At 43.9% G+C, this 26,123-nt stretch overlaps 1 protein-coding gene across 16 annotated transcripts in view; it reads right to left on the reverse strand.

The window, feature by feature from the left end:
* The window catches only part of CADPS (calcium dependent secretion activator), a 646,882-nt gene that overhangs the window by 359,894 nt on the left and 260,865 nt on the right, over positions 1-26,123 (reverse strand). For all 16 annotated transcript variants that reach the window (XM_073644657.1, XM_073644651.1, XM_073644660.1 and 13 more), the window contains exons 4-5: positions 2,971-3,051; positions 779-1,015 (exon numbers count right to left, since the gene is read on the reverse strand). In XM_073644657.1, coding sequence (XP_073500758.1) covers positions 779-1,015; positions 2,971-3,051 — 318 coding nt within the window. The remainder of the gene's footprint in view (positions 1-778; positions 1,016-2,970; positions 3,052-26,123) is intronic.

The following is a 26,123-nucleotide window of genomic DNA, read 5'->3' on the forward strand; positions in this document are numbered from 1 at the left end:
AAGTGATCTTCCACCTATGAGACATTTATGGGAGCACTCAGGGTAACAAATCATTCACTTTGTGATATTACTGCTGGTCATAACCTCCAAGTTGTATGAAGCCATAATACTTTCCGTGTACTCTCTTTTGCAGATATACAGAGACTCACAGATGTTTTAGCTGTCATGACATGCATCACCATATGGCAGCATACAGCTCCATGTGCCTCCGGTCAGCCTGACTGCAGATGGCTCCTTCATGTGAAAGTGACCTAATCTTGTTCTGCCGATTCTTGGAAGGTAAAATGACCTTTAACCAGTCCATTAATACCACTAAGTACTGAATTTTTCCATATTGGCTCCATTTTTAGTCCAGGGCGGTGCCAGTTTTCTGCCTTTAACACCAGAGCCAAATGTCTACTATGGGGATTAACATTTCCTCCTGACTTTACAGTCGGCCAGAAGTCGTTTCATTGCATAATGCAAGACCTCAAGAACTTTGCCAAATGCATGATTGCTTTGAAATTAATTGGTACAAGCAAATCAGCTAAAATGATTAATTTTTATTACATTTACACCATCTGCCTAGTTAGGAGTCATGACCTGTGCGCTGTTTTTAAAATGCAAGGTAGACAAATTGCTGTCCATGGTGGAGCTTTATTTTGAGCTGTGTTTAGAAAAGGCAGGTTGGCTTTTTTTGACCATTAGTAATACAGTGACTAGCGTTTTGTTCTGGATTTGTGCCAATCGATACATCTTATTTTAATTAAGTTAAAGCCCTATGTAGAGCAGCACTTACCTCTAGACTAAAGGACAGGACAACATCGGACTTGGAAAGTTGGTTTTCATTTTCTTCCCCCATGTCTATGATGGACGTGTTGTGACTGCGCTTAAGCTTCTGGAGCTTGAATTCGGAGCCGCCCTTGGACACCGGCATGCTCTCCAAATTAGCCATTAAAAGGTTAACTGAAGACTTCAGCTCCTCAATGTACATATTTTCCATCTCTTTCGAGACGAACTTTGGAAACTTGCGTTCCTGCACACAAGAATATCGGATGAAGAAATGTTTAACAATATGTGGCCATTCATTGGACACGTCGTTTTTTAAAATTCCCAAATTTACATTTTAAACTCAATACCTCTGCCTGCTATCATTCAATGAATACCTTTGTATTTTACTTGCAGAGTATAAAAATGATTATCTTAAAATGATTATCTGATCAAGACACAACTAGGAAACTGTAAATGTAACTGGCCGTGTACTTCTGTGTCCATCACGTAACTGGGTCAGATTTGGATCCATCGTAAACAATGAAGGTTTCCATTAAAAGGAAGTTTCACTGGAGTTTACTAAATTTAAACTCAGTGTTTACTTCAATTCTCGCTGCCCCACTGATACTAGAACAGTTTTTCTTTTTCTTCTGTGCCCCTCCTTTCCAGAGTTATGCCCCCCAGTAATAACGCTGCAAATTTTCCCTTCTTCCAACAGGGCGTATACCATGGAACTTCTCTGCAGCTTGGCCATGTTTTGATTGGCCAACATCAGAGGAGAAAAAGCAAACGCCAACAAAGAATTTCTGTGGTCTACACCCACTTGGTTGAAAGAAAATTTTGTACAATTTTTACTGGAGGGCATAACTTTGGATCGGAGAGGGACATAAGAAAAAGAAAAACTGTTCCAGAATCAGTGGAACAGCGCCAATTAGAGGAGATGCTCAATTTAAATGAAAAAAGTCAAGTGAAAAGTCCTTTTTACATCACAACAAGCAGAGATCTTAAAAGCTACAAGGATTTCATACGGTAAGTAAGCTAGAAAATTAAAGCTGGTGTAACACAGCCCCTTTAAAAAACTAACCCACATTTGTCAACTTTTAGGTCTTTTTGAAAATATAAAACTTTCCTCTTTTAAAGGCCACCACCCTCCACCATGCCTTTTTTCCCCACCTCTAATCATGCCTTTGTAAATAGGTCTCACTCTCTGATGATGGAACATCCTGGGCTTAGACATGGGATAACTTACAGAAGTTTGGCTTTCCTGGAGGTTTTGGGAGGCTCCTGGAAGATTTAGGGCAAGGCCAGGTGACCTTTTCACTACACCCGAGAAAATCAGTCTGATTATGCAAATCACACTCTTATCAGACTCTGATCAGAGTGTGATCTGGTTTTCTCAGAGGTGGAGAGAAAAGAAAAAGTTTCTCCACCTTCTTTATAATATTAGTTTGTGAAAATTGGACCACACTTGGAGGTCATCCGAGTGTGGTCCGATTTTTTTCCACGGACCCATAGAGTTGAATGAGCGAGTGCCATCCAATTCTCGAAAACAAATCGTGCATGCTGAGATTTTTTTCTTGAACCAACTCACTCCAAAGAAAAAATCATATGAGGATAAAATAACATGAGGATGAGTGCTATCCATCAAAACCACAGATAGCACTCGTCAGAGTTATACGATCATCTGCACCTGCCTTTACTAAATCTTCCAGGATTTCTTCATTTATTAGTAACTTCCTTGATGTTTCTGGAGAGTTGGTAAGTACAAAATGACATACCCTTATTTATTCTTTTGGCGTATTTAAGATCCAATATCTATTTAATATTTAATCCGGACCAGAAATGGTGACAAAAACAACATCATCCTGCATGTCAAAATTTTTCACGGCCAACTGAAAACCATCCCTAAAGATTTCCTTCTTAATGTTTTCTTTATAAATCCTTCATAAAACAATGGCTTGAAGTGGTTGATTACAAGGGACATCCAAAAATCCGATTGCTCACTAACAGTTATAATTAGGGCTTGTGTTGTTTTAATTGAGGCCCGTGACCTTAATTTCTCTACAATCTAAATAAAACAACCTATTACAATGCTCATTACTCCAATATTGCTCAAAGAGGACAACCTTTTGATCAAGTTAGGCTTGATTTGTAAAAGTACATTAGTTTTTGCTTTGGTTGAAGGACTAAACGAAAAAAAATATGAAAAAAGCGTCTTACCCGAGCGATTTGATCTGCCATTTGAAGACGGCCATCGAGTTCACGTCTAATCTGGGCGGCTTGTTCGTCTGGGTTGTCCAACTGCAAGAAAAGAAGTAACTGTTAGTATATGATATTTTTGAGACTAGGAGTATTTTACACACTTATCGCTGACTCATCAAATTTATCAAAAGTTGTTAAAACAAGAGAAATACATATTAAGTCTGTTTTGGGGGATAGGATTTTTTGACCCCCAAGTATTACTCTACATGCTATGCTAGGCTTAAAGGGTTACTAATAATGATGAGCGCAAGTGCTCGTTACTCGAGCTTGCATAGAGTGCTTGGGTATGCATCGAGTATCGCGGGTGCTCGAGTGACATGTTCGTGTCCTCACGGCCGAATGTTTCACAGCTCTAAGGTAGCCACAAAACATACGGATATTACCCGTGTTTGTCAGGCAATCCCCGTATGTTTTGTGGCAGTCTAACAGCCGTGAAACATGTGGCAGTGGAGACTCGAACATGTCGCTCGAGCACCCGCGATACTTGGTGCATACCCGAGCATCCTCGGAAAACTTGAGTAACGAGCACTAGTGATGATCGAGCATGCTCGTTGCTCGAGATTTACGAGCATGCTCGGGCGAGTACCTATTATCTTCAGCGTGCTCGGGGGTTACGTTTTCGTACATTATTTGAAACTGTTTGACAGCTTTAATACATGTGAGGAATGATTGTTTTTCCAGCATTCCTCACATGTATTAAAGCTGTCAAACAGTCACAAATTATGTTCACGGAACGACGAAAACGTAACCCCCGAGCACGCTGAAGATAATAGGTACTCGCCTGAGCATGCTCGTAAATCTCGAGCAACGAGCATGCTCGATCATCACTAACGAGCACTTGTAGTCATCACTAGTTACTAAACTTTTAAATATTTTTTGATATTTCGTTGTCCCTGTTCACAAATGCTGATCATCAGAGATCTGGGCTCTGATATCTCAAACCCCTTGAACCCACAGGAAGAAGTGGAATAGAAAATCTTTGGGTCTATAAGCTGAGAGCTTTGGTTTGAGTGATTGTTGATACTTCATATGTATTGACAGGGGCTAAAACAAATTAAAAATTATTCAAAAGTTTAGTTACTCTTACAGGAACACTTAAGACAAAAGGAATACACTGTATTATGGCTAGTACAGGCCCCGAGGAGGCGGTGCATGGCTGACCTTTTTATTTTTTTGTGGTCCTGGGTCATAGGCTAGTATAAAAATAGAGAAGTCTTTTAAGATTGTTTATGGCTAAAGATGTTCCACTGCCTGAATTTAAATATTCAAAACAAAACAGTACGTCTTGATGATGCTCCTCCTTTTACCTAGCGTCAGACAAACAAGCCTCACCCCCAGTTACACCCCCAAGGAACTGTGAAATATGCAATTTTCTGACTTATTTTTTGCAATTTTTAATCAACCAAAAAGAGAAATCAAATGATTTTTGGTCATAACAGACAGTCAAATATTTGGGCCGCAAAAGTAGACAGGTCCAATACAAACTACAATATAAATTAAAGATATACACCCCAATTTGATCGGTAGGTGAATTTATTTCTAGTACAGCGGTAACAGATACTTCAGGGCTGACTCCATGTTTATGTAGGCATTTGAGTGACAGATTTCCAGTGGGTCGCTCTTTTCTTTTTATTTATCCTCCTCATCTTCAAGGAGCTTTACATTTGTATTTGTCAGGCAATAGAGATGTATTAGAGCTTGTTTTTTTGTGGTAGAAGATGTAGTTTTTATCATTACCATTTTGGGGTCCATATGACTGTGTTATCTCTTTTTATCATATTTTATTTTGACATTCACTATATGTGATAAATACTATAATAGTAATTGATTAGTTTGATATGAACTTTATTTTTTTTTAGAATCTTTTTATTATTATTATTCTCCTTTGGGGTCTTGAAGCAGTGCAGTGCTTCCTGTGTGTGACACTACCTCTGCACCCCTGTATGGCTATTCCTGCGTGTGACACTACCTCTGCACCCGTCTATGGCTATTCCTGCGAGTGACACTACCTCTGCACCCGTCTATGGCTATCACTGCATGCGACACTACCTCTGCACCCGTGTATGGCTATTCCTTTGTGTGACACTACCTCTGCACACATCTATGGCTATTCCTGTGTGTGACACTACATTTATGCAGGGGCATTTATGCATTTAGTATTTATGCATACTTTATCGAAGTGCCATAGTTTATCAAAGTGTCTCGGCAGTTAGATATGGCAGTTCTAATATTCATCTCTCTTCTCTTCTTACAGGTATATATATCTCACTCCTCTGCTCCGTGTTATCTCTTGTGAAATTTACATTGTATCTCCATGATACTTGCAATGCTCTGCAACTAATCACTGGTATATATATCTCACTCCTCTGCTCCGTGTTATCTCTTCTGAAATCTACATTGTATATCCATGTTACTTGCAATGCTCTGCAACTAATCACTGGTATATATATATCATTCATCTACGTTGTTTAATCCATGATACTTTAAGGTCATCATCACACTTACTTTAACAGTTTATGATCCATGTTGAGTTGCTAGTCTGTTTTTTTTTCCTGCAGTTTTATGTCTCCTGTTGTCTTAACCACTTCGCGCCAGAGCCTGTTTTTGCCTTCATGACCGGGCCAATTTTTTCAATTCTGACCACTGCCAGTTTATGAAGTAATTACTATGGAACGCTTCAACGTATTCCCCTGATTCTGAGATTGTTTTTTCGTGACATATTGTACTTCATGATAGTGGTAAAATTTCTTCGATATAACTTGTGTTTATTTGTAAAAAAATCGGAAATTTGGCAAAAATTTTGAAACTTTTGCAATTTTCAAACTTTGAATTTTCATACCCTTAAATCAGAGAGATATGTCACACAAAATAGTTAATAAATAACATTTTCCACATGTCTACTTTACATCAGCACAATTTTGGAACCAAAATTTTTTTTTGTTAGGGAGCTATAAGGGTTAAAATTTGACCAGCGATTTCTCATTTTTCCAGCAAAATTTACAAAAACATTTTTTTAGGGACCACATCATATTTGAAGTCACTTTGAGGGGTCTTTATGACAGAAAATACCCAAAAGTGACACCATTCTAAAAACTGCAACCCTCAAGGTGCTCAAAACCACATTCAAGAACTTTATTAACCCTTCAGGTGCTTCACAGGAATTTTTGGAATGTGGAAGAAAAAAATTAACATTTAACTTTTTTCACAAAAATGTTACTTTAGACCCAATTTTTTTTATTTTTACAGGGGTAACATGAAAAAATGGACCCCAAATTTTTTTGTGCAATTTCTCTTGAGCGTGCTGATACCCCATATGTGAGGGAAAACCACTGTTTGGGCGCACGGCAGGGTTCGGAAGGGAAGGAGCGCCATTAGACTTTTTGAATGTAAAATTTGTCTGAATAATTAGCAGACGCTATGTTGCGTTTGGAGAGCTCCTGACAGGGGCGGAACTACCGCCCGTGCAGCCGGTTCATTGAACGGGGGCCCCGAGGGAGAGGGGGCCCCTTCAGCCTCCAGCAGGGCCGCCATCAGGGCATGACTGCCCTGACTCCAGTATGGGGCCCAGCCGGTAGGGGCCCCCTTGGGGGCCCCCCTCTTGTGCGTCTCTCTCCTCATGGGGCCCCCGGCCCCATGCTAAGCGCCGGGGCCGGAACATCTCAGCGCTGCGCTGCTGCGGCAGCGCTTTCATGATTCCCCTGACTTCCGGTCATGTGACGGCACCGTCACATGACCGGAAGTCAGGAGAACCTGGTGTCATCGATTTGGACGAGCGCCAGGATTCTGCAGGGATCGCATGGGGGTAAGTATAACAAGTTTTTTTTTTTTTTTTAAATACAATTTACTAGGAGTGGGGGGAATGGGAGGTGCACATGTGGGGGAGGGGAATGAGAGAGGTGCACATGTGGGGGAGGGGGATGAGAGGTGCACATGTGGGGGAGGGGGATGAGAGGTGTGCACATGTGGGGGAGGGGAATGAGAGAGGTGCACATGTGGGGGAGGGGGATGAGAGATGTGCACATGTGGGGGAGGGGGATGAGAGATGTGCACATGGGGGGGGATGAGAGAGGGGCACATGTGGGGGAGGGGAATGAGAGAGGTGCACATGTGGGGGAGGGGGATGAGAGAGGTGCACATGTGGGGGAGGGGGATGAGAGAGGTGCACATGTGGGGGAGGGGGATGAGAGAGGTGCACATGTGGGGGAGGGGGATGAGAGAGGTGCACATGTGGGGGAGGGGGATGAGAGAGGTGCACATGTGGGGGAGGGGGATGAGAGAGGTGCACATGTGGGGGAGGGGGATGAGAGAGGTGCACATGTGGGGGAGGGGGATGAGAGAGGTGCACATGTGGGGGAGGGGGATGAGAGAGGTGCACATGTGGGGGAGGGGGAATGAGAGAGGTGCACATGTGGGGGAGGGGGGATGAGAGGTGCACATGTGGGGGAGGGGGATGAGAGGTGCACATGTGGGGGAGGGGGATGAGAGAGGTGCACATGTGGGGGAGGGGGATGAGAGAGGTGCACATGTGGGGGAGGGGGATGAGAGAGGTGCACATGTGGGGGAGGGGGATGAGAGAGGTGCACATGTGGGGGAGGGGGATGAGAGAGGGGCACATGTGGGGGAGGGGGGTGAGAGATGTGCACATGGGGGGGTGAGAGCTGCACATGGGGGAATTGGGAGAAAATGAGCTGCACATGGGGGAATTGGGAGTAGGGGGATAATGAGCTGCACATAATGAATGTGGGGTGGGGGACAGTAAATGATAAATGATGATGGGGTGGGGAGAGCAGGACATGATATAATGAATTGGGGCAGGGGGTGCATGTAAATAATGAATGCGGGGAGCAGGAAGTATAGAGTAGGGGGCGTTGCGGATGCAGGAGTGTAACTGGTAACAAATTGGCGGAAAGAGTAGAGGTTCTAATTAAATTATATATTAAGTGCCTATTTACAGTTAATGGGGGCACCGTGGTGGATTACAATTTATATTTGGAATGGTAGGTTGTATAATAACTAACCATATATTGATGGTGGATACACGTCTGTATTCAGCTGCGTAATGTAGAAGTTGGGGAATGTGCTCTAGATAACTGTGTTATTTTATGCAGAGACGAGTCCTGGCTGGAAGACGTAATGGCGGTCTGTGCTGGATGAAGGAGAAAAGCGTAGCTGAAGGACTTCACCTAGAGACGTCACCAGTGAGTCAGTGTATTACATGTACACTTACACTATATACTATGTACCGGGCTCCTGTGTATAATGTCACTGGTGATCACTGTATTACCTGTACACTGACACTATATACAGAGCTCCTGTGTATAATGTCACTGGTGATCACTAGATTACCTGGACACTTACATTATACATACCATGTATAGAGCTCCCGTGCATAATGACACTTATGGTAATATTAGTAATGTGGTGGTAATATTAGTAATGTGGTGGTAATATGTGGTCTGGTCATGGTGTGGCAGTTTTTCCCCCTTCTGTGTGGTATTATTCGGTCACTATGTTGTGGTAATATGTGGTCTGGTCATGGTGTGGCAGTATTCCCTGTATGTGGTATTATTGGTCATTTTTAAAAAAAAATGTATATGACACATTCCCTTAAAGAAAACTAAATAAAAATATATCTAAAAAGAGTATTGGATATTTTAAGAAAATTTTAATAGGTTAGAGTAGGGCCCTGCCAGAAGAGTCTACCTTATCGTGGTGGCGGCTTTAAAAATCTTTTGGCCAAAACAAAAGCTGATGGCTATGCATGTGGCACCGTCTGGTGGCCGCGACGTGGACGAGCGCCAGGATTCTGCAGGGATCGCATGGGGGTAAGTATAACAAGTTTTATTTGTTTTAAATACAAGTAGTTAACTAGGAGTGGGGGGGATGAGAGATGCACATGGGGGGGATGAGAGATGCACATGGGGGGGGTTGAGAGATGCACATGGGGGGGATGAGAGATGCACATGGGGGGGATGGGAGATGCACGGGGGGGATGAGAGCTGCACATGGGGGGGGGATGAGAGCTGCACATGGGGGGGATGAGAGATGCACATGGGGGGGATGGGAGATGCACGGGGGGGATGAGAGCTGCACATGGGGGGGGATGAGAGCTGCACATGGGGGGGATGAGAGCTGCACATGGGGGGGATGAGAGCTGCACATGGGGGGGCGAGAGATGCACATGGGGGGGGTTATGTTTAGATAACTTTGTTGCCTTATGAAGCGCAGGGGGGGGGGGGCCCAAAAAATTTCTTGCACAGGGGCCCACTACAGTCTGTGTCCGCCCCTGGCTCCTGATGTGCCTAAACAGTGGAAACCCCCCACAAGTGACACCATTTTGGAAACTAGACCCCTTAGGGAACTTATCTAGATGTGTGGTGAGCACCTTGAACCCCAAGGTGCTTCACAGAAGTTTATAATATTGAGCTGTAAAAATAAAATTTTCACATTTTTCCCACAAAACCGTTTTTCATCCCTTAATTTTGCATTATCATAAGGGTAATAGGATAAATTGCACCATGAAATTTGTCATGCAATTTCTCCTGAACACGCCGATACCCCATATGTGGAGGCAAATTACTGTTTGGGCACATGGCAGGGTTTGAAAGGGAAGGAGCGCCATTTGACTTTTTGAATGCAAAATTTGTTTGAATAATTAGCGGACGCCATGTCACATTTGGGGAGCCCCTAATGTGCCTAAACAGTGGAAACCCCCCACAAGTGCCACCATTTTGGAAACTAGACCCCTTAGGGAACTTATCTAGATGTGTGGTGAGCACCTTGCACCCCCAGCTGCTTCACAGAAGTTTATAATATTGAGCCGTAAAAATAAAATTTTCACATTTTTCCCATAAAAAATGTTTTTCATTCCCTAATTTTGCATTATCATAAGGGTAACAGGATAAATTGCACCATGAAATTTGTTGTACAATTTCTCCTGAGTACACCGATACCCCATATGTGGGGGAAAACCACTGCTTTGGTGTATGGCAGGGTTCGGAAGAGAAAGGAGCGCTATGTTGGCTGGGATAGGCAGCAGACACCATGTCACATTTGAAGAGTCGCTGACATTCCGAAACAGCAGAAACCCCCACAAGTGACCCCATTTTGTAAACTACACCTCTCAAGGAATTCATCTAGGGAAGTAGTGAGCATTTTTTAATTTTTAAATTTATACCATTGGGCAGTGAAAAAAGCATAATTATATTTTTACCACAAAAAAATGTTTTACCCTCAGATTTTACATTTTCACACAGGGCAATGGGTAAAAATGGTGCCGAAATGTGTCACTCAATTTCTTCTAAAAGTGGCAATACCCCATATGTGGCTGTATCGTACCGCTCAGCCATATGGCGAGATCTGGGGGGGACGGAGTGCTATTTGACAATTGGAGAACAAATTATTGTAGAATAGGCATTTGGATTTGGGAGCACAAAATTTTCTGAATTTCTTTTGGGGGGCAAGGACCATTTTGCTTTTCCAGAGCCTTTCTGCTACCAGTAACTTGGAAGTCCCTTATATTTTTAACAGATGATGGACCTGAGTGGGGACTAGCTTTTTTTGAGGACTGAGTTGAAGCTTTTATTGGGAACATTTTACGTAACATTTATCCGGCGCTCTAGGCTGAGCACTTACATCGGGGTTTCCATCTAAATTTCCAAGTGATGTAATTCAGATGAAACCCCTCCAGGATCCATTCACTATAATGAGGCAGCAGAGTTACTCTGGACTCCGTCTGGCCTCTGTTTAGTGGTGTCCTTTTTTTCAGAAGTGCACAAAACTGTGGCCAACCGCACTTTTATGCACGTCTAAAACAAATGACACCGTGGGATCCCAGGCTAGACGGCGTCTACAGTGGCCTATATCTGCCTCATTACAGGAAATCTTCCATCATGGGTTCTGGCTGAATCACGTATTTCAGAGATTTACACGGAAACTCTGGTGTAAGTGCTCAGCGCAGAGCGCAGGATAAATGTGGGCAGAGCTTTACTGGGATCTTTGGGAGACATAATAAACAAATCAGTAGCAGGTGAATAATATTTGTTTTATTTATTTTTTATGCCGTTCCTAGTGTGATATAACTGATTAGATTACTTTATTCTTCGGGTCGGTGCGATTACAGAGATACCAGATTTATATCGGGTTTTTATGTTTGGCAGCTGTCACACACTAAAATACGCTTTTTTTGCAAAATCTAGTTTTTGCATCACCATATTTTGAGAGCTATAATTTTTCCATATTTCGGCCGATAGAGTCATGTGATGGCTTGTTTTTTGCGGGACGAGTTGACATTTTTATTGGAACCATTTTTGGGTACGTGACATTTTTTGATCGCTTTCTATTCCGTTTTTTGGGAGGTAAAGTTAACAAAAACAAACACTTCAGGAATTGTTTTTTGAGTTTTTTTTTATGCCGTTCTGCGTGTGGTAAAAGTGATCAGGCAGCGTTATTCTTCGGGTCAGTACGTTTACAGCGATACTACACTTACTGTATTTTTTTTATGTTTTGGCGCTTTTACACAATAAAACAAATTTATAGAAAAAAAAATATTTTTTTTGCATTGCTTTATTCTGAGCGCTATAACTTTTTTATTTTTCGGCTGATGGAGCTGTATGGTGGCTTTTTTTTGCGGAACAAGATGAAGTTTTCAGTGGTACCATTTTTATTTCTATTCTGCTTTTTGATCGCATTTTTTTCCACTTTTTGTTTGGCGATATGATGAAAAAGCATATTTTTTTGCTCCGTTTTTTATTTATTTTTATTACGGTGTGCACAGAAGGAGTTAATTAGTGTGACAGTTTTATAGCTCGGGTTGTTTCGGACGTGGCGATACCAAATATGTGTACTTTTTTTGGTTTTGTAATAATATGCGGATTTATTGGTTTATTATTTTATTTATTTATTTTTATTTATTTTGTGATTTTTTTTTTTAATAGTTTAAAAACTTTTTTTTTACTTTTTTTTACATTTTTACTTAGTCCCTGTATGGGACATTAATTTTTATTTTTCTGATCACTGATCTCATGTAATGTAATAGACATATATTACATTACATGAGATCTTCACTGACTGTTTCAGTCTCCTGTCTGGAATCAGCTACATACAGGCTGAAGCCAGACAGGAAGGACACCATATATGGCAGAGCTGGAGGCGGTCATGTGACCTCCAGCTGCCATAGCAACCCCAGGTCCTCAAACGAAACGGAGGTCTTCGGAGGTAAGTAAGACGACCCCCTCTCCTCTTGCTGTCTCCTATATGCCGCAATCACTATAGATCGCAGCATATAGAAGACAGCAAAGGGTTAACATCACTGGGACCTGATCTAATCAGGTCCCGATGATGTACCCTGTCAGAGCTAATGCTCTGCACCGGAATCGCAATGCTTGCAGGACCCTGGGGGTCCTGAGCACTGCGAGACCACCCACCGTTTTTAAACGTCGGCGCTGCACAGAGCCCGGCAAGCGCCGACGTTTATCTACAGTGGGCGGTCGGGAATCGGTTAAGCTAGTTGATTGATTGCTAACGAGTTAAATCTGTGTAGATCTAAGCAGATATGCCCCTATATATTGAGACATAGTCAAGGGGCAGCATTTATGTGGGGGCATTTATGCATATAGCATTTATGCATACTTTATCAAAGTGCCATAGTTTATCAAACTGTCTCGGCAGTTAGATATGGCAGTTGGACAGGTCTGGAGACAGGTAAGACATGTAAGACAATTAAACAAACTTGCTTCCAGGTCATCTGTTTTGCAAATCGTATTCACAATTTGTATTTGTACCATTTACGTTGTGGCTGCTACAATCATCCACATTCACCGTTCTCCAACAAATTCTGCACACTTCATCCATATTCACCCCTCTCTCCTCTCTTCTCCTATGTACAGCTCTCATGCTCTCTTCACAATGTTATACCACACAGATCCATTCATTCCCACCATACAACACAGGAAACTTTCTCACAAATCACTCAACCATCTGCTCACTCTCTGTATCTTCCTTCTCTTAGTCGCAGGTGATATTTCTCCTAATCCAGGACCCTCCAGTAATAACACTAACTCTTTCCCTGTTACATTCAGAAACCCTGCTAATCTCATTAATATTCCCTGCATATCTACTGTCTCATTTAACTGTGCCCTTTGGAATGCGCACTCAGCATGTAATAAACTCTCTTACATCCATGACTTTTTCCTCTCTAATTCCCTCAACCTTCTGGCTCTCACTGAAACCTGGATCCAGCAGTAGGACACCACCGCCGCTGCAGCTCTCTCCTATGGTGGCCTACACTTCTCTCATACTCCGAGACCTGACAACAGATCAGGTGGAGGTGTTGGTCTGCTTCTTTCAACAAAATGTACTTTTCAGGTAATCCCCCCAGTACCCTCCCTTATCTTCCCTTCTTTTGAGGCCCACACAGTCAGACTCTACCGGCCCTTCTCCCTGCGAGTGGCGGTTGTCTATCGCCCTCCAGGTCCATCCCATCAGTTCCTGGATCACTTTGCTGCCTGGCTTCCAAATTTTCTATCCTGCGACATCCCCACGATAATCATGGGAGATTTTAACATCCCAATTGGCAATTCTCTTTCCCCATCTACCGCTCATCTTTTATCACTAACCTCCTCCTTCGGCCTTTCACAGCTTGCTAATTCTCCTACACATGAAGACGGGAACACATTGGACCTGATCTTCTCCCGGCTTTGCTCAGTACATGACTTTACTAACTCTCCCCTTCCACTGTCTGACCATAATCTTCTTTCATTCTCTGTCAAGAACTGTGACTCTACTCAAGACAACCCCACTTTCCACACTTATAGAAATATACGCGCCATTAACACCCAGAAATTTATGAAAAAATTGCAATCATCGTTGGCCCCAATCTCCTCCCTCTCATGTCCTGACTCTGCATTGAAGCATTATAACGAAATAATGCTATGCGCCCTGGATGAAGCCGCTACACAAAGAAGAATTCGGCATAGACGGCGACAACCCTGGCACACGCCTCAAACACGTCTTCTCCAGCGGTGCTCCAGGTGCGCTGAACGGCTGTGAAGAAAATCTAATCTGCCCGAACATTTCCTCCATTATAAATTTATGCTGAAAACATATAACTCCGCGCTTCACCTCTCCAAACAAACCTACTTTAACAACCTCATAATCTCACTTTCCAATAATCCTAAACGACTCTTTGACACGTTTCATTCTCTCCTCAATCAAGCAGCACAGGCCCTGACCACCGACCTCAGTGTTGACGATCTGGCCAATTATTTCAAAGAAAAAATTGGTATCCTGTGTGTCTGACACTACCTCTGCACCCGTCTATGGCTATTCCTGTGTGTGACACTACCTCTGCACCCGTCTATGGCTATTCCTGTGTGTGACACTACCTCTGCACCCGTCTATGGCTATTCCTGTGTGTGAGACTACCTCTGTACCCGTCTATGGCTATTCCTGTGTGTAACACTACCTCTGCACCCGTCTATAGCTATTCCTGTATGTGACTCTACCTCTGCACCTGTCTATGGCTATTCCTGTGTGTGAGACTACCTCGGCACCTGTCTATGGCTATTCCTGCATGTGACACTACCTCTGCACCCGTCTATGGCTATTCCTGTGTGCGACACTACCTCTGCCCCTGTCTATGGCTATTCCTGCATGCAACACTACCTCAGCACCCGTCTATGGCTATTCCTGTGTCTTACACTACCTCTGCACCCGTCTCTGGCTATTCCTGTGTGTGACAGTACCTCTGCACCTGTCTCTGGCTATTCCTGTGTGTGACACTACCTCTGCACTCGTCTCTGGCTATTCCTGTGTGTGAAACTACCTCTGCACCCATCTATGGCTATTCCTGTGTGAGACACTACCTCTGCACCCGTCTATGGCTATTCCTGTGTGTGACACTACCTCTGCACCCGTCTCTGGCTATTCCTGCGTCTGTCACTATCTCTGCACCCGTCTCTGGCTATTCCTGCGTGTGACACTACCTCTGCACCCGTCTCTTGCTATTCCTGTGTCTGACACTACCTCTGCACCTGACGCGCCCCCGGGGCAATGGGGTACTCGGCAGCCCGGCCTATGGATGCTGGGGGGGGATATGTCACAGTGGCGGTCAACCAAAAAGGGGATTGAAACTTGGATAAAAATAAAAATAAAATAAATAGTTTGTGACGCCACCTGTGGTACCTGGTAACGTTTAGCAGCGCTGCTGCAGACCTCCGGGGGGTGATGGGATGGCAGCTGAGGTGTTTCTGCTCCCCACAGGTGGAGCGGGTCCCCGGGGCAGTGTCGAGTTTGATGGTGGTGATGCTGGGACTTGTAGTGCAGGCGGGATGGCGCAGCAGGAGTAATTGACAGAGACAGGGGATTCGCTTCAATACCTTTACTGGTGAAGATGTCAGGTACGGTCCAGGGTACTCAGCAGGATGGGTGCACTTCAGGACTTCTCCACAGTGAGCGGGTATAAGGCCTCCTGGTCGGTGTCTGCCTCTCTGTATGCTCCAGGCCAGCCTGCAACTGGGCCTAGCTTATGTGTCGTGCTGTTCCTTCACCTGTCGCTCAGTAGTGGGACCTTCTGCTGGCAACCACTATCCCTGGTCGCCGGGGCCTTCGTGGTTCCTGGTCCTGTAATGGGTCTAGCTTCAGGTCTGCCAGGGACTTGTAGTCCTCCTGGGATGCCGGTGGTCCCTACTGGGTATAAAGGACCCTGTAGGCGCGGACCCGGTGTTCGGTTTGTATCTTCGGGGTGAGCCTGTGATGCTCCTCTGCCCCTTTAACTCCTCTCTCCTCTCCTCCTTGCCGTCGGCCACACTCGGGGCCCTCAGAAATCAGCAGCAGACGCACTGCGTCTTCGCTGCTCTCAGCGTCAGCACGCTCTCCAACAACTAACTGCCTGGCTCCACCCTCCATATATATATCCCTATCCGGGCTCCCTCTGGTGGTGTAGGTGGAATGGTGGAGGTTTTTGTATATAGTGAGGGCCTCTTGTGGAGAAGTCCATCCATGCACCCTGGGCCCTGTGGTACCTGTGAACAGCAGGGTGCCACATACCCTTTTCTGGCTTTTCCTGTGTCTTACACTACCTCTGCACCCTTATCCTGCTATTCCTGTGTCTGACACTACCTCTGCACCCGTCTCTGGCTATGCCTCTGATTTAATCTAACTCTTGTTTTATTATGATTTCCTCAGTCTTGACAGTTGAACTTAGGTCATGTCATTTGTCCTAACTCCAGCAGCATTAATTAATCTAACAAATCACTTCTTCCATCTAGTAAATATAGGACACATTTAATTTGACAAAAGCAAAGGTCACTGTGTTAGAACTTTATGATCCCCAAACATTTTATTTCATCACTTTCTGGGAGAGGAGGGGACCAGCGCTCCCCGGTATAAAGTCATATTCATTACATTGCATTTGCAGCCATATTGGCTGCAGGTAAATCAATCCCTCCTAATAGAGTAACATTAGACTCCTATGGGCTTTTTTCGATGGGTCTAAATTTAAACTCCGCAGTAATCATTTCATAAGATGTTTAATCCTCATAATGCTTGTCTGTCTCAGGCCCCTCGGGGTCACCGGCTTGCTACCAATTTCGAAATTTTCTAATTAACAGGCAATCAATCAATTAGTGCAATAATGTGGATCACTCAGCTAAAGGAGGTGATGATATTGCTGAGGACATCTTATCTGTCACTGTCCATCGCATACAGTACATCCCCAGGTAGAATAGTGTCACTTCTGCAGAGGTACTCATGCGTTTAGCAGAAACTGTGTCTCTTCTTCAGTCTCCAAGCCTAAAGAGGAGATCATTATTCCCCTATAACACATTAACACATCTATACCTATATAGAAGTGCCCAAACATGCCTCAATATTTTACCTATAGATATAGAGATCTGGGGATTTGATTAAGGTCTGCAATTTCCATAAAAATTCAATTAATTTTTAAGAACAGGTTGCAATTCACATCACTACCACTAGGTGTCCACACATAGGTACACATAACTTAAACATCCTCTGACAGATCATCTCATGCCATTCATCTTGGGATACCAAGCAAAGAAGAGGTAAAAATTTCGAAGTGGCTTTAAAGGTTTGCGAAAACCCTTCTCCCCCTGGGGAAGTTTAAAAAGAAAACAAAACTGTGCTTTACTTACCCTCCCCAGGTCCAGTGCTGAGTCTCCCATTGACTGTTATTGTCTGCAGTGCTGAAGTCACATCTCCACCTCTGCAGTCAATCAATGGACTCAGCAGCTCGCGCCATCAACTCAGATGCGGGGAGAGATGCTGAGCTGAGTAATGGGCTGCAGCTGTGTCAGCAAGTGCAGACAATAAAAGACACTAGTGAACAGTCAGCGTTGGACCTGAGGAGAGTGAGAAAAGAGTTTTTTTTTTTGTTTTAAGGGGAATCTGTCACCATGAAAATGCAGTCCAGTCTGCAGGGAGATTGATGTATAATTTTGTGAGAAAAGATTCAGCAGACCAGGTGTTTAATCATTAAATCATCTGCTCTTTCTGGGGTTTTCCGTCCAGTGGGCGGTCCTATAAGTGACTGACAGCTCTCTCTTTATGCACCTGTATACAAAGAAAGCTGTCACTGATAGGATCGCCCACTGGACCGAAAACCCCAGAAAAAGAAAAGGATTAAATGATTATACTGAATCTTTCCTCACAAAACTATACATCAATCTGCTAAGCTCTCCCTGCTCTATAACATGGTGCTGCAGAATGGACTACATTTTCATGGTGACTGGTTACCTTTAAAGTCGGGGTCACACAGCCATGGATTCTCTCGATTATGCCAATGACACTCTGTCACCTTAGTGTGATCCGATTCTCTCACATGAAAGAATCACATCACAACTGTGGCGAAGACGGACAGCTTTAATTTCTCCATCTTCTCCATTGTCTCTGTGTCCGCGGATGTCGGTCTGCTCTCGGATGACATCTGTGTGCAGTCCAATGTTTCACATGAAACCATAGATTTGTATGAGTGCGCGTGATCAGATGCCAAATCACAGATCTGCACTGCCCCATAGTATAACAATGGGTCGAGTGCAATCCGTAAAACATTGTATAGCACTTGGCCCTGTTATACGCTAGTGTGAGCGAGCCCCGAAACAAACTGCAGAGGAGAGAAGGGTTTTCCAAAGCTGGAAAACTCTATAACGTTGTAAGTGATAACGTTGGTTTTAGGTTTGAGCAGTCAGGTAACTTTTTCCAACAAATGGGGTCCTGCTGAGTAAGTAAAGCAGGACCCCAGTAAGGCTTGCTTGCCATTTTAGATATCATCATCACTGTCCCCCATTGGGGCTCGCAATCTAGATTCCCTATCACCTATGTCTTTGGTGTGTGGGAGGAAACTGGACAACCAAGAGGAAACCCACGCAAGCATGGGGAGAACAAAATCCTTGCAGATGTTGTCCTTGGTGGGATTTTTTACATAAGGCACAGGGGCTCCGGGCAAGTGCAAAGCTTTTCATAACCTGAAACATGACCTAGAAGCAATGGACACACTGATATGCTCCCATTTCTTGCATGCAGATTGGAGATTCTTTAACCCGAAGCAAGATGATTGAATCCCTACCTAGTTTGGGGTGTCCTTTTCTGAAATGGGGATGGAGCTTAAAATATTTAGACCATTTATAGGTGTTTGAATGTAGAAAAGGGGTGGATTCAAAATGTTTGGAGGTACTATTCACCTCCTCGATAGCCACCTAGTCCAAGAACGACCCAATAAAATAATACTGCTGTGCGAAGTAAGAAATCTCCGATATCTGATACATTATAACACATCCGGTCCAAACAATACAACAATAATGAAGGTTCAGAAAAAACTGTGGCTGGTGAACGTGGTCTGATTTTATGGTCTCCAGTAAGAACATTGCTTAAAAATTCATAAGCTTTCTACAATAAATAATGTAAGCAAAAGTCAACGGGTGCAAGTAATTACGAAAAGTGGTGAAATCTCTGCAGACGTCCATCAAAAATACCACTACAAGTTTTTGGGTATGTTGATTAGAGATGAGCGTTGTTCTACTCGAACTGTTCGCCAATCTCAAATTCGAGCTGTTTTGGGCGGTGTTCGAGCCGTTCGGCGAACACGAACAATTTGAGAAAAATTCGGCTGTTCGAGGTTATGTTCGATAACTGTTCGTGCACCAAAATCATAACTGGATTTTTTCTCAGTAATGATGAAAATTAATGTTAATACGCAGTTTGAGTGTACAGCGGGGTGGGGGGAGGGGCAGGGGATGGATCTCTGCAGGAACAATGAAGATCTCCATTTTTTTTTCTCTTTCCCGCATTTACAGTGGGGAGGTGCAATCTGTCAGCCTATCAGCAGCGCACACACGGAGCGAAGTGCTTTTTTTCACACAAGCAAGGGCATGTGTCATTGGCAGTGTATGTCACATGTCCTTGCCCTATAAGACCAAGCCATTTTCCCCGTCGCCACCATTTTCTCACTGCTGCAGCTGCGTGTTAGACGGCACCGCTGTTGCTGTGTGCGCTATACCTTGTTAATTTCAAGCCAATTTTCGCACAAATATACAGATAGCTTGGGAGTAGGGAATAGTTGTGATTGCAGTCCTTTTAAGGACTAGGTTACAGCATTTCCTACGACTTTTATCAGGCAGGTCTGTGCTCTTAAATAGATCGGTTGTGGGAGTAAAGACTAATTGTAATTGCAGTCCTTTTCAGGACTAGGTTACATGAGTTCCTATCAGTTTTTGCCAGGCAGGTCTGTGCCAGTGCTGTGCAAGTTTTTTTCACAGCATTTGGCTGAATCTAGCAAAGCTAATCCTTTTTGGCCTATTGCAGAGTGTGTTAGTCAGTGGAGTAGCCTATCTGTGTTGCAAGATATACCACCTGTGTATAGAATACCAATTTTTTTACTGCACCTAGTGAAGTAAAATCTTTTGGGCATAGCATCATTCTATTAGTCCATCTATACTGACCTCCATCAGGTTGCAAATTAAAACTAATTTTTATCTGCATCTACAGTACCTCTGAAAAAATATTTGGGCTTCTAGCAGTGTGTGGGACTTGTTCTATTAGTCCATCTATACTGACCTCCATCAGGTTGCAAACTGAATATATTTTTTTCTGCATCTACCTCTGAAAAAATATTGGGCTTCTAGCTGTGTGTGGGTCTTGTTCTATTAATCCATCTATACTGACCTCCATCAGGTTGCAAACTAAATATATTTTTTTCTGCATCTACCTCTGAAAAAATATTTGGCCTTCTAGTAGTGTGTCGGACTTTCTCTATTAGTCCATCCATACTGACCTCCATCAGGTTGCAAATTAAAACTAATTTTTATCTGCATCTACAGTACCTCTGAAAAAATATTTGGGCTTCTAGCAGTGTGTGGGACTTGTTCTATTAGTCCATCTATACTGACCTCCATCAGGTTGCAAACTGAATATAGTTTTTTCTGCATCTACCTCTGAAAAAATATTGGGCTTCTAGCTGTGTGTGGGTCTTGTTCTATTAATCCATCTATATTGACCTCCATCAGGTTGCAAACTGAATATATTTTTTTCTGCATCTACCTCTGAAAAAATATTTGGCCTTCTAGTAGTGTGTCGGACTTTCTCTATTAGTCCATCTATACTGACCTCCATCAGGTTGCAAACTGAATATAATTTTTTTCTGCATCTAGCTCTGAAAAAATATTTGGCCTTCTAGTAGTGTGTCGGACTTTCTCTATTAGTCCATCTATACTGACCTCCATCAGGTTGCAAATTAAAACTAATTTTTATCTGCATCTACAGTACCTCTGAAAAAATATTTGGGCTTCTAGCAGTGTGTGGGACTTGTTCTATTAGTCCATCTATACTGACCTCCATCAGGTTGCAAACTGAATATATTTTTTTCTGCATCTACCTCTGAAAAAATATTGGGCTTCTTGCTGTGTGTGGGTCTTGTTCTATTAATCCATCTATACTGACCTCCATCAGGTTGCAAACTGAATATAATTTTTTTCTGCATCTAGCTCTGAAAAAATATTTGGCCTTCTAGTAGTGTGTCGGACTTTCTCTATTAGTCCATCTATACTGACCTCCATCAGGTTGCAAATTGAAAATAATTTTTATCTGCATCTACAGTACCTCTGAAAAAATATTTGGGCTTCTAGCTGTGTGCGGGACTTGTTGTATTAGTCCATCTATACTGACCTCCATCAGGTTGCAAACTGAATATATTTTTTTCTGCATCTACCTCTGAAAAAATATTTGGCCTTCTAGTAGTGTGTCGGACTTTCTCTATTAGTCCATCTATACTGACCTCCATCAGGTTGCAAATTAAAACTAATTTTTATCTGCATCTACAGTACCTCTGAAAAAATATTTGGGCTTCTAGCAGTGTGTGGGATTTGTTCTATTAGTCCATCTATACTGACCTCCATCAGGTTGCAAACTGAATATATTTTTTTCTGCATCTACCTCTGAAAAAATATTGGGCTTCTAGCTGTGTGTGGGTCTTGTTCTATTAATCCATCTATACTGACCTCCATCAGGTTGCAAACTGAATATATTTTTTTCTGCATCTACCTCTGAAAAAATATTTGGCCTTCTAGTAGTGTGTCGGACTTTCTCTATTAGTCCATCTATACTGACCTCCATCAGGTTGCAAATTAAAACTAATTTTTATCTGCATCTACAGTACCTCTGAAAAAATATTTGGGCTTCTAGCAGTGTGTGGGACTTGTTCTATTAGTCCATCTATACTGACCTCCATCAGGTTGCAAACTGAATATAGTTTTTTCTGCATCTACCTCTGAAAAAATATTGGGCTTCTAGCTGCGTGTGGGTCTTGTTCTATTAATCCATCTATACTGACCTCCATCAGGTTGCAAACTGAATATATTTTTTTCTGCATCTACCTCTGAAAAAATATTTGGCCTTCTAGTAGTGTGTCGGACTTTCTCTATTAGTCCATCTATACTGACCTCCATCAGGTTGCAAACTGAATATAATTTTTTTCTGCATCTAGCTCTGAAAAAATATTTGGCCTTCTAGTAGTTTGTCGGACTTTCTCTATTAGTCCATCTATACTGACCTCCATCAGGTTGCAAATTAAAACTAATTTTTATCTGCATCTACAGTACTTCTGAAAAAATATTTGGGCTTCTAGCAATGTGTGGGACTTGTTCTATTAGTCCATCTATACTGACCTCCATCAGGTTGCAAACTGAATATATTTTTTTCTGCATCTACCTCTGAAAAAATATTGGGCTTCTAGCTGTGTGTGGGTCTTGTTCTATTAATCCATCTATACTGACCTCCATCAGGTTGCAAACTGAATATATTTTTTTCTGCATCTACCTCTGAAAAAATATTTGGCCTTCTAGTAGTGTGTCGGACTTTCTCTATTAGTCCATCTATACTGACCTCCATCAGGTTGCAAATTAAAACTAATTTTTATCTGCATCTACAGTACCTCTGAAAAAATATTTGGGCTTCTAGCAGTGTGTGGGACTTGTTCTATTAGTCCATCTATACTGACCTCCATCAGGTTGCAAACTGAATATAGTTTTTTCTGCATCTACCTCTGAAAAAATATTGGGCTTCTAGCTGTGTGTGGGTCTTGTTCTATTAATCCATCTATACTGACCTCCATCAGGTTGCAAACTGAATATATTTTTTTCTGCATCTACCTCTGAAAAAATATTTGGCCTTTTAGTAGTGTGTCGGACTTTCTCTATTAGTCCATCTATACTGACCTCCATCAGGTTGCAAATTCAAAATAATTTTTTTCTGCATCTAACCCAGCCAATAGTTTTGGCCTAATACCACAGTTTGGCCACTCAGCTCTGCTCGGTTACCATCCATTGTTTTTTTGTGCAAACAACTCCAGAGTTGTGAATTAGTTAACCACCAAAATGAGTGGAAAAAGGCCTGCTGCTGGTGGAAAGGGGAATAGGCGTGTTGGGAAGGGGAAAAAAGGTTGTGTCCGTGGGGTAGGTGTTAAAGCAACAGTAACATCTGCAGAAGAAAGACCATCTTCCAGCCAAACTAAAATGTCTACTTCTTTTAGCGGACAATGTGATAAGATCCCTTTCTTACGGCCACGCCAATCGCTACAAATTCCAGATGAGGCACAAAAACAGCAGGTGCTTCAACAGATATCAAGTGCTCCTTTAAGTGGGCTCTCCTCCACATCAACTTCAACATCACAAATACTCCAGTCCTCAAAGGTGTCACCCAAATCGCACTTGCTTCCTCACAGCTCCCAAATCTCCAGCTGCCCGTCTGAGTATGAGGTAGAACAGATGGTTGAGTCTGCAGAGCTGTTTACTCATACTATAGCCTGGGAATCAGAGGTCGACTCCAGCGCTTCTGTGAATCCAGACGAGGAAATGATCTGCACTGATGCCCAGAATCTTTATGAGTCGGATCCAGGACCAGACGCAGAAGGTTCTGACCATAATGTAGACCCTCATTCCCAAACTGTAACTCCTGTTGGTGGAGACAATGAGAAAGACGATGATAAGACTCAAATACCTGATTGGAGCGACAACTTTAGTTTTTTGTCAGGGCAGGAACAGGTTGACTCTGAGGACGACGGGTGTGATAACGCATAGGGTGATGATGATGAGGTCGGAGATCCCACTTACTGTCAACCCACAGTCAGCCAAGAGATGAGGTCAGCAGAGGAGGTGGAGGAAGATGCTAGTGACGATGAGGTCAGGTTGCGCCTTCCTGGACAGAGACGTAGTACTGGAAGCACGTCAACAACTGCATCCTCAAACACAACTCTGCCTCTCACCACAAGTCGTGGTGGCTCTTCAGGTCGCATGGGTGCTAAGCCTTGCATAGCCTGGGCATTTTTTCAGATCGATAAAGATGACCCAACTCGTGTTATCTGTAACATTTGTCAGCAAAAGCTAAGTAGAGGCCAAAAAATACATAGTTTGAGTACTTCATGCATGAACCGGCACATGGACATGAAGCATAAGTTGCAGTGGGAAGCTCAGTGTGCTACAATGCGGCCTAGCCGGCCGGGCCAACCACCGTCTGCCATATCTTGTGCATCCGCGGCCTCTTCATCCTCTGTTACTGGGGGGACAGCAGTCACACCTGTTTTGGGGCGCAGACCTGCCACCTCTTTACCCGCAACAGCCAGCGTGATTGGCAGGTCATCATTTTCTTTGGAGGTGGTAACACCAGCTGGTGTTGAGCGCTGTCCGACATCGATAGCACCACCTTTGGATGAAGGCAACCTAACATGTCCGCCTGCATCTTCCTCACAGACCGGCAGTTTGCCGTGGACACCCTTATCAACCCCGTCTAAGCACAATAGCCAGCCCTCGGTCCCTCAGATGTGGACAAGTAAAAGACCATTTCCTCCTAGCCATGAGAAAGCTAAGAGGTTGAATTTCACCATCTGCAAGCTCTTGGCTACAGAAATGCTGCCTTTCCGCCTGGTGGACACAGAGGATTTTCGAGACCTTATGTCCGTCGCAGTGCCCCAGTACCAGATGCCCAGTCGGCACTACTTCTCAAAGAAAGGTGTGCCTGCGCTCCACCAGCATGTCGCACACAACATCACCGCTTCTTTGAGAAACTCTGTGTGTGACAAGGTGCATTTCACCACAGACACTTGGACGAGTAGGCATGGACAGGGGCGTTACATGTCGCTGACTGGGCACTGGGTAACTATGGTGACAGCAGGACAAGGGGCTGCTGTCCAAGTCTTGCCGTCCCCACGAGTTGTGCGTCAATCCTCTTTATGTCAAAGTTCCTCCACTGCTTCTGCCTCCTCAACCTCCTCTCGGTCTTCCACCTGCACCCAAAGCCTGTCTGGTCATGCCACAAGCTTTCTAACTGCGCAGAAGGGATCCTGCACACCTCCTTACTATGCTGGCAGTAGGGCTCAACGTCATCAGGCGGTTTTTACATTGAAATGTCTGGGAAATGTGAGTCACACAGCTGAGGAGTTGTGGTCAGCTCTGGAGAACCAATTTCATGAATGGTTGTCTCCACTGGACCTGAAACCAGGGAAGGCCGTGTGCGACAATGCTGCAAACCTGGGTGCGGCCCTTCGCCGGGGCAATGTCACACATGTGCCTTGTATGGCTCACGTGTTGAACCTGGTTGTCCAGCAATTTTTAGCCCACTATCCCAGACTAGATGGCCTTCTGCAGAGGGCACGGTCGCTGTGTGCTCACTTCCGCCGTTCGCATCCCGCAGCTCAGCGACTTACATCTCTACAGAAGTCGTTGGGCCTGCCACTTCACCGGCTAAAATGCGATGTGCCTACCCGGTGGAATTCAACTCTGCACATGTTGCAGCGACTGTGGCAGCACCGACAAGCCCTGGTGCAATACGTTCTGACGTATAGCCTGGGCCAACGAGATTCAGAGGTGGGGCAAATCACGCTGGAGGAGTGGTCTCAGATCAGGGACCTATGCACCCTTCTGCACAGTTTTGAAATGGCGACGAAAATGTTTAGTGCTGACGATGCCATTATCAGCATGACTATTCCGGTGATTTACATGCTGGAGCACATGTTAAACAGAATTCGGAGTCAGGTGGTGGCACAAGAGGAGGTGGAGGAAGTAGAGGAGGAGGAGTTGTATGCGGAAGGGCTAACATCTGCAAGGTCCAGAAGGTCGGCAGCACCAAGGCGGCAGGCATGTGAGGGTGGGGGAGATGGTTTTACCAGGGCGCATGGTAGCAGCCAAACTAGTGAGGAAGGTGCAGGAGCCCAGGAAGAAGTGGAGGACGAACTGATGGAAGACTCATCAGATGAGGGAGACCTTGATCACATTTTTGTTGTGCGAGGTTAGGGGGAGAGGACAGAGGAAGGAAGCATGATTGTTACCTCGCCACCAACACAACAGGGACTTGGTGCTCCTGGATGCGCAACACACATGAGTGCCTTCTTGCTGCACTACCTGCAACATGACCCTCGAATTGTGAGAATTAGAAATAATCCTGACTACTGGGTTGCCACACTGTTAGATCCCCGGTACAAAAGTAAATTTGCAGAAATTATTCCTGCCATAGAAAGGGATGCACGCATGCAGGAGTATCAGCAGAGACTGTTGCAGAATCTTACATGTGCTTTTCCACAAAATACCAGTGGTGCACGTAGTGAATCTCAC

This window comes from Phyllobates terribilis, unplaced genomic scaffold (assembly GCF_046119375.1).
Source record: "Phyllobates terribilis strain yellow unplaced genomic scaffold, ASM4611937v1 Scaffold_8__6_contigs__length_399053987, whole genome shotgun sequence".
In the NCBI taxonomy this organism is placed as follows: Eukaryota; Metazoa; Chordata; class Amphibia; order Anura; family Dendrobatidae; genus Phyllobates; species Phyllobates terribilis.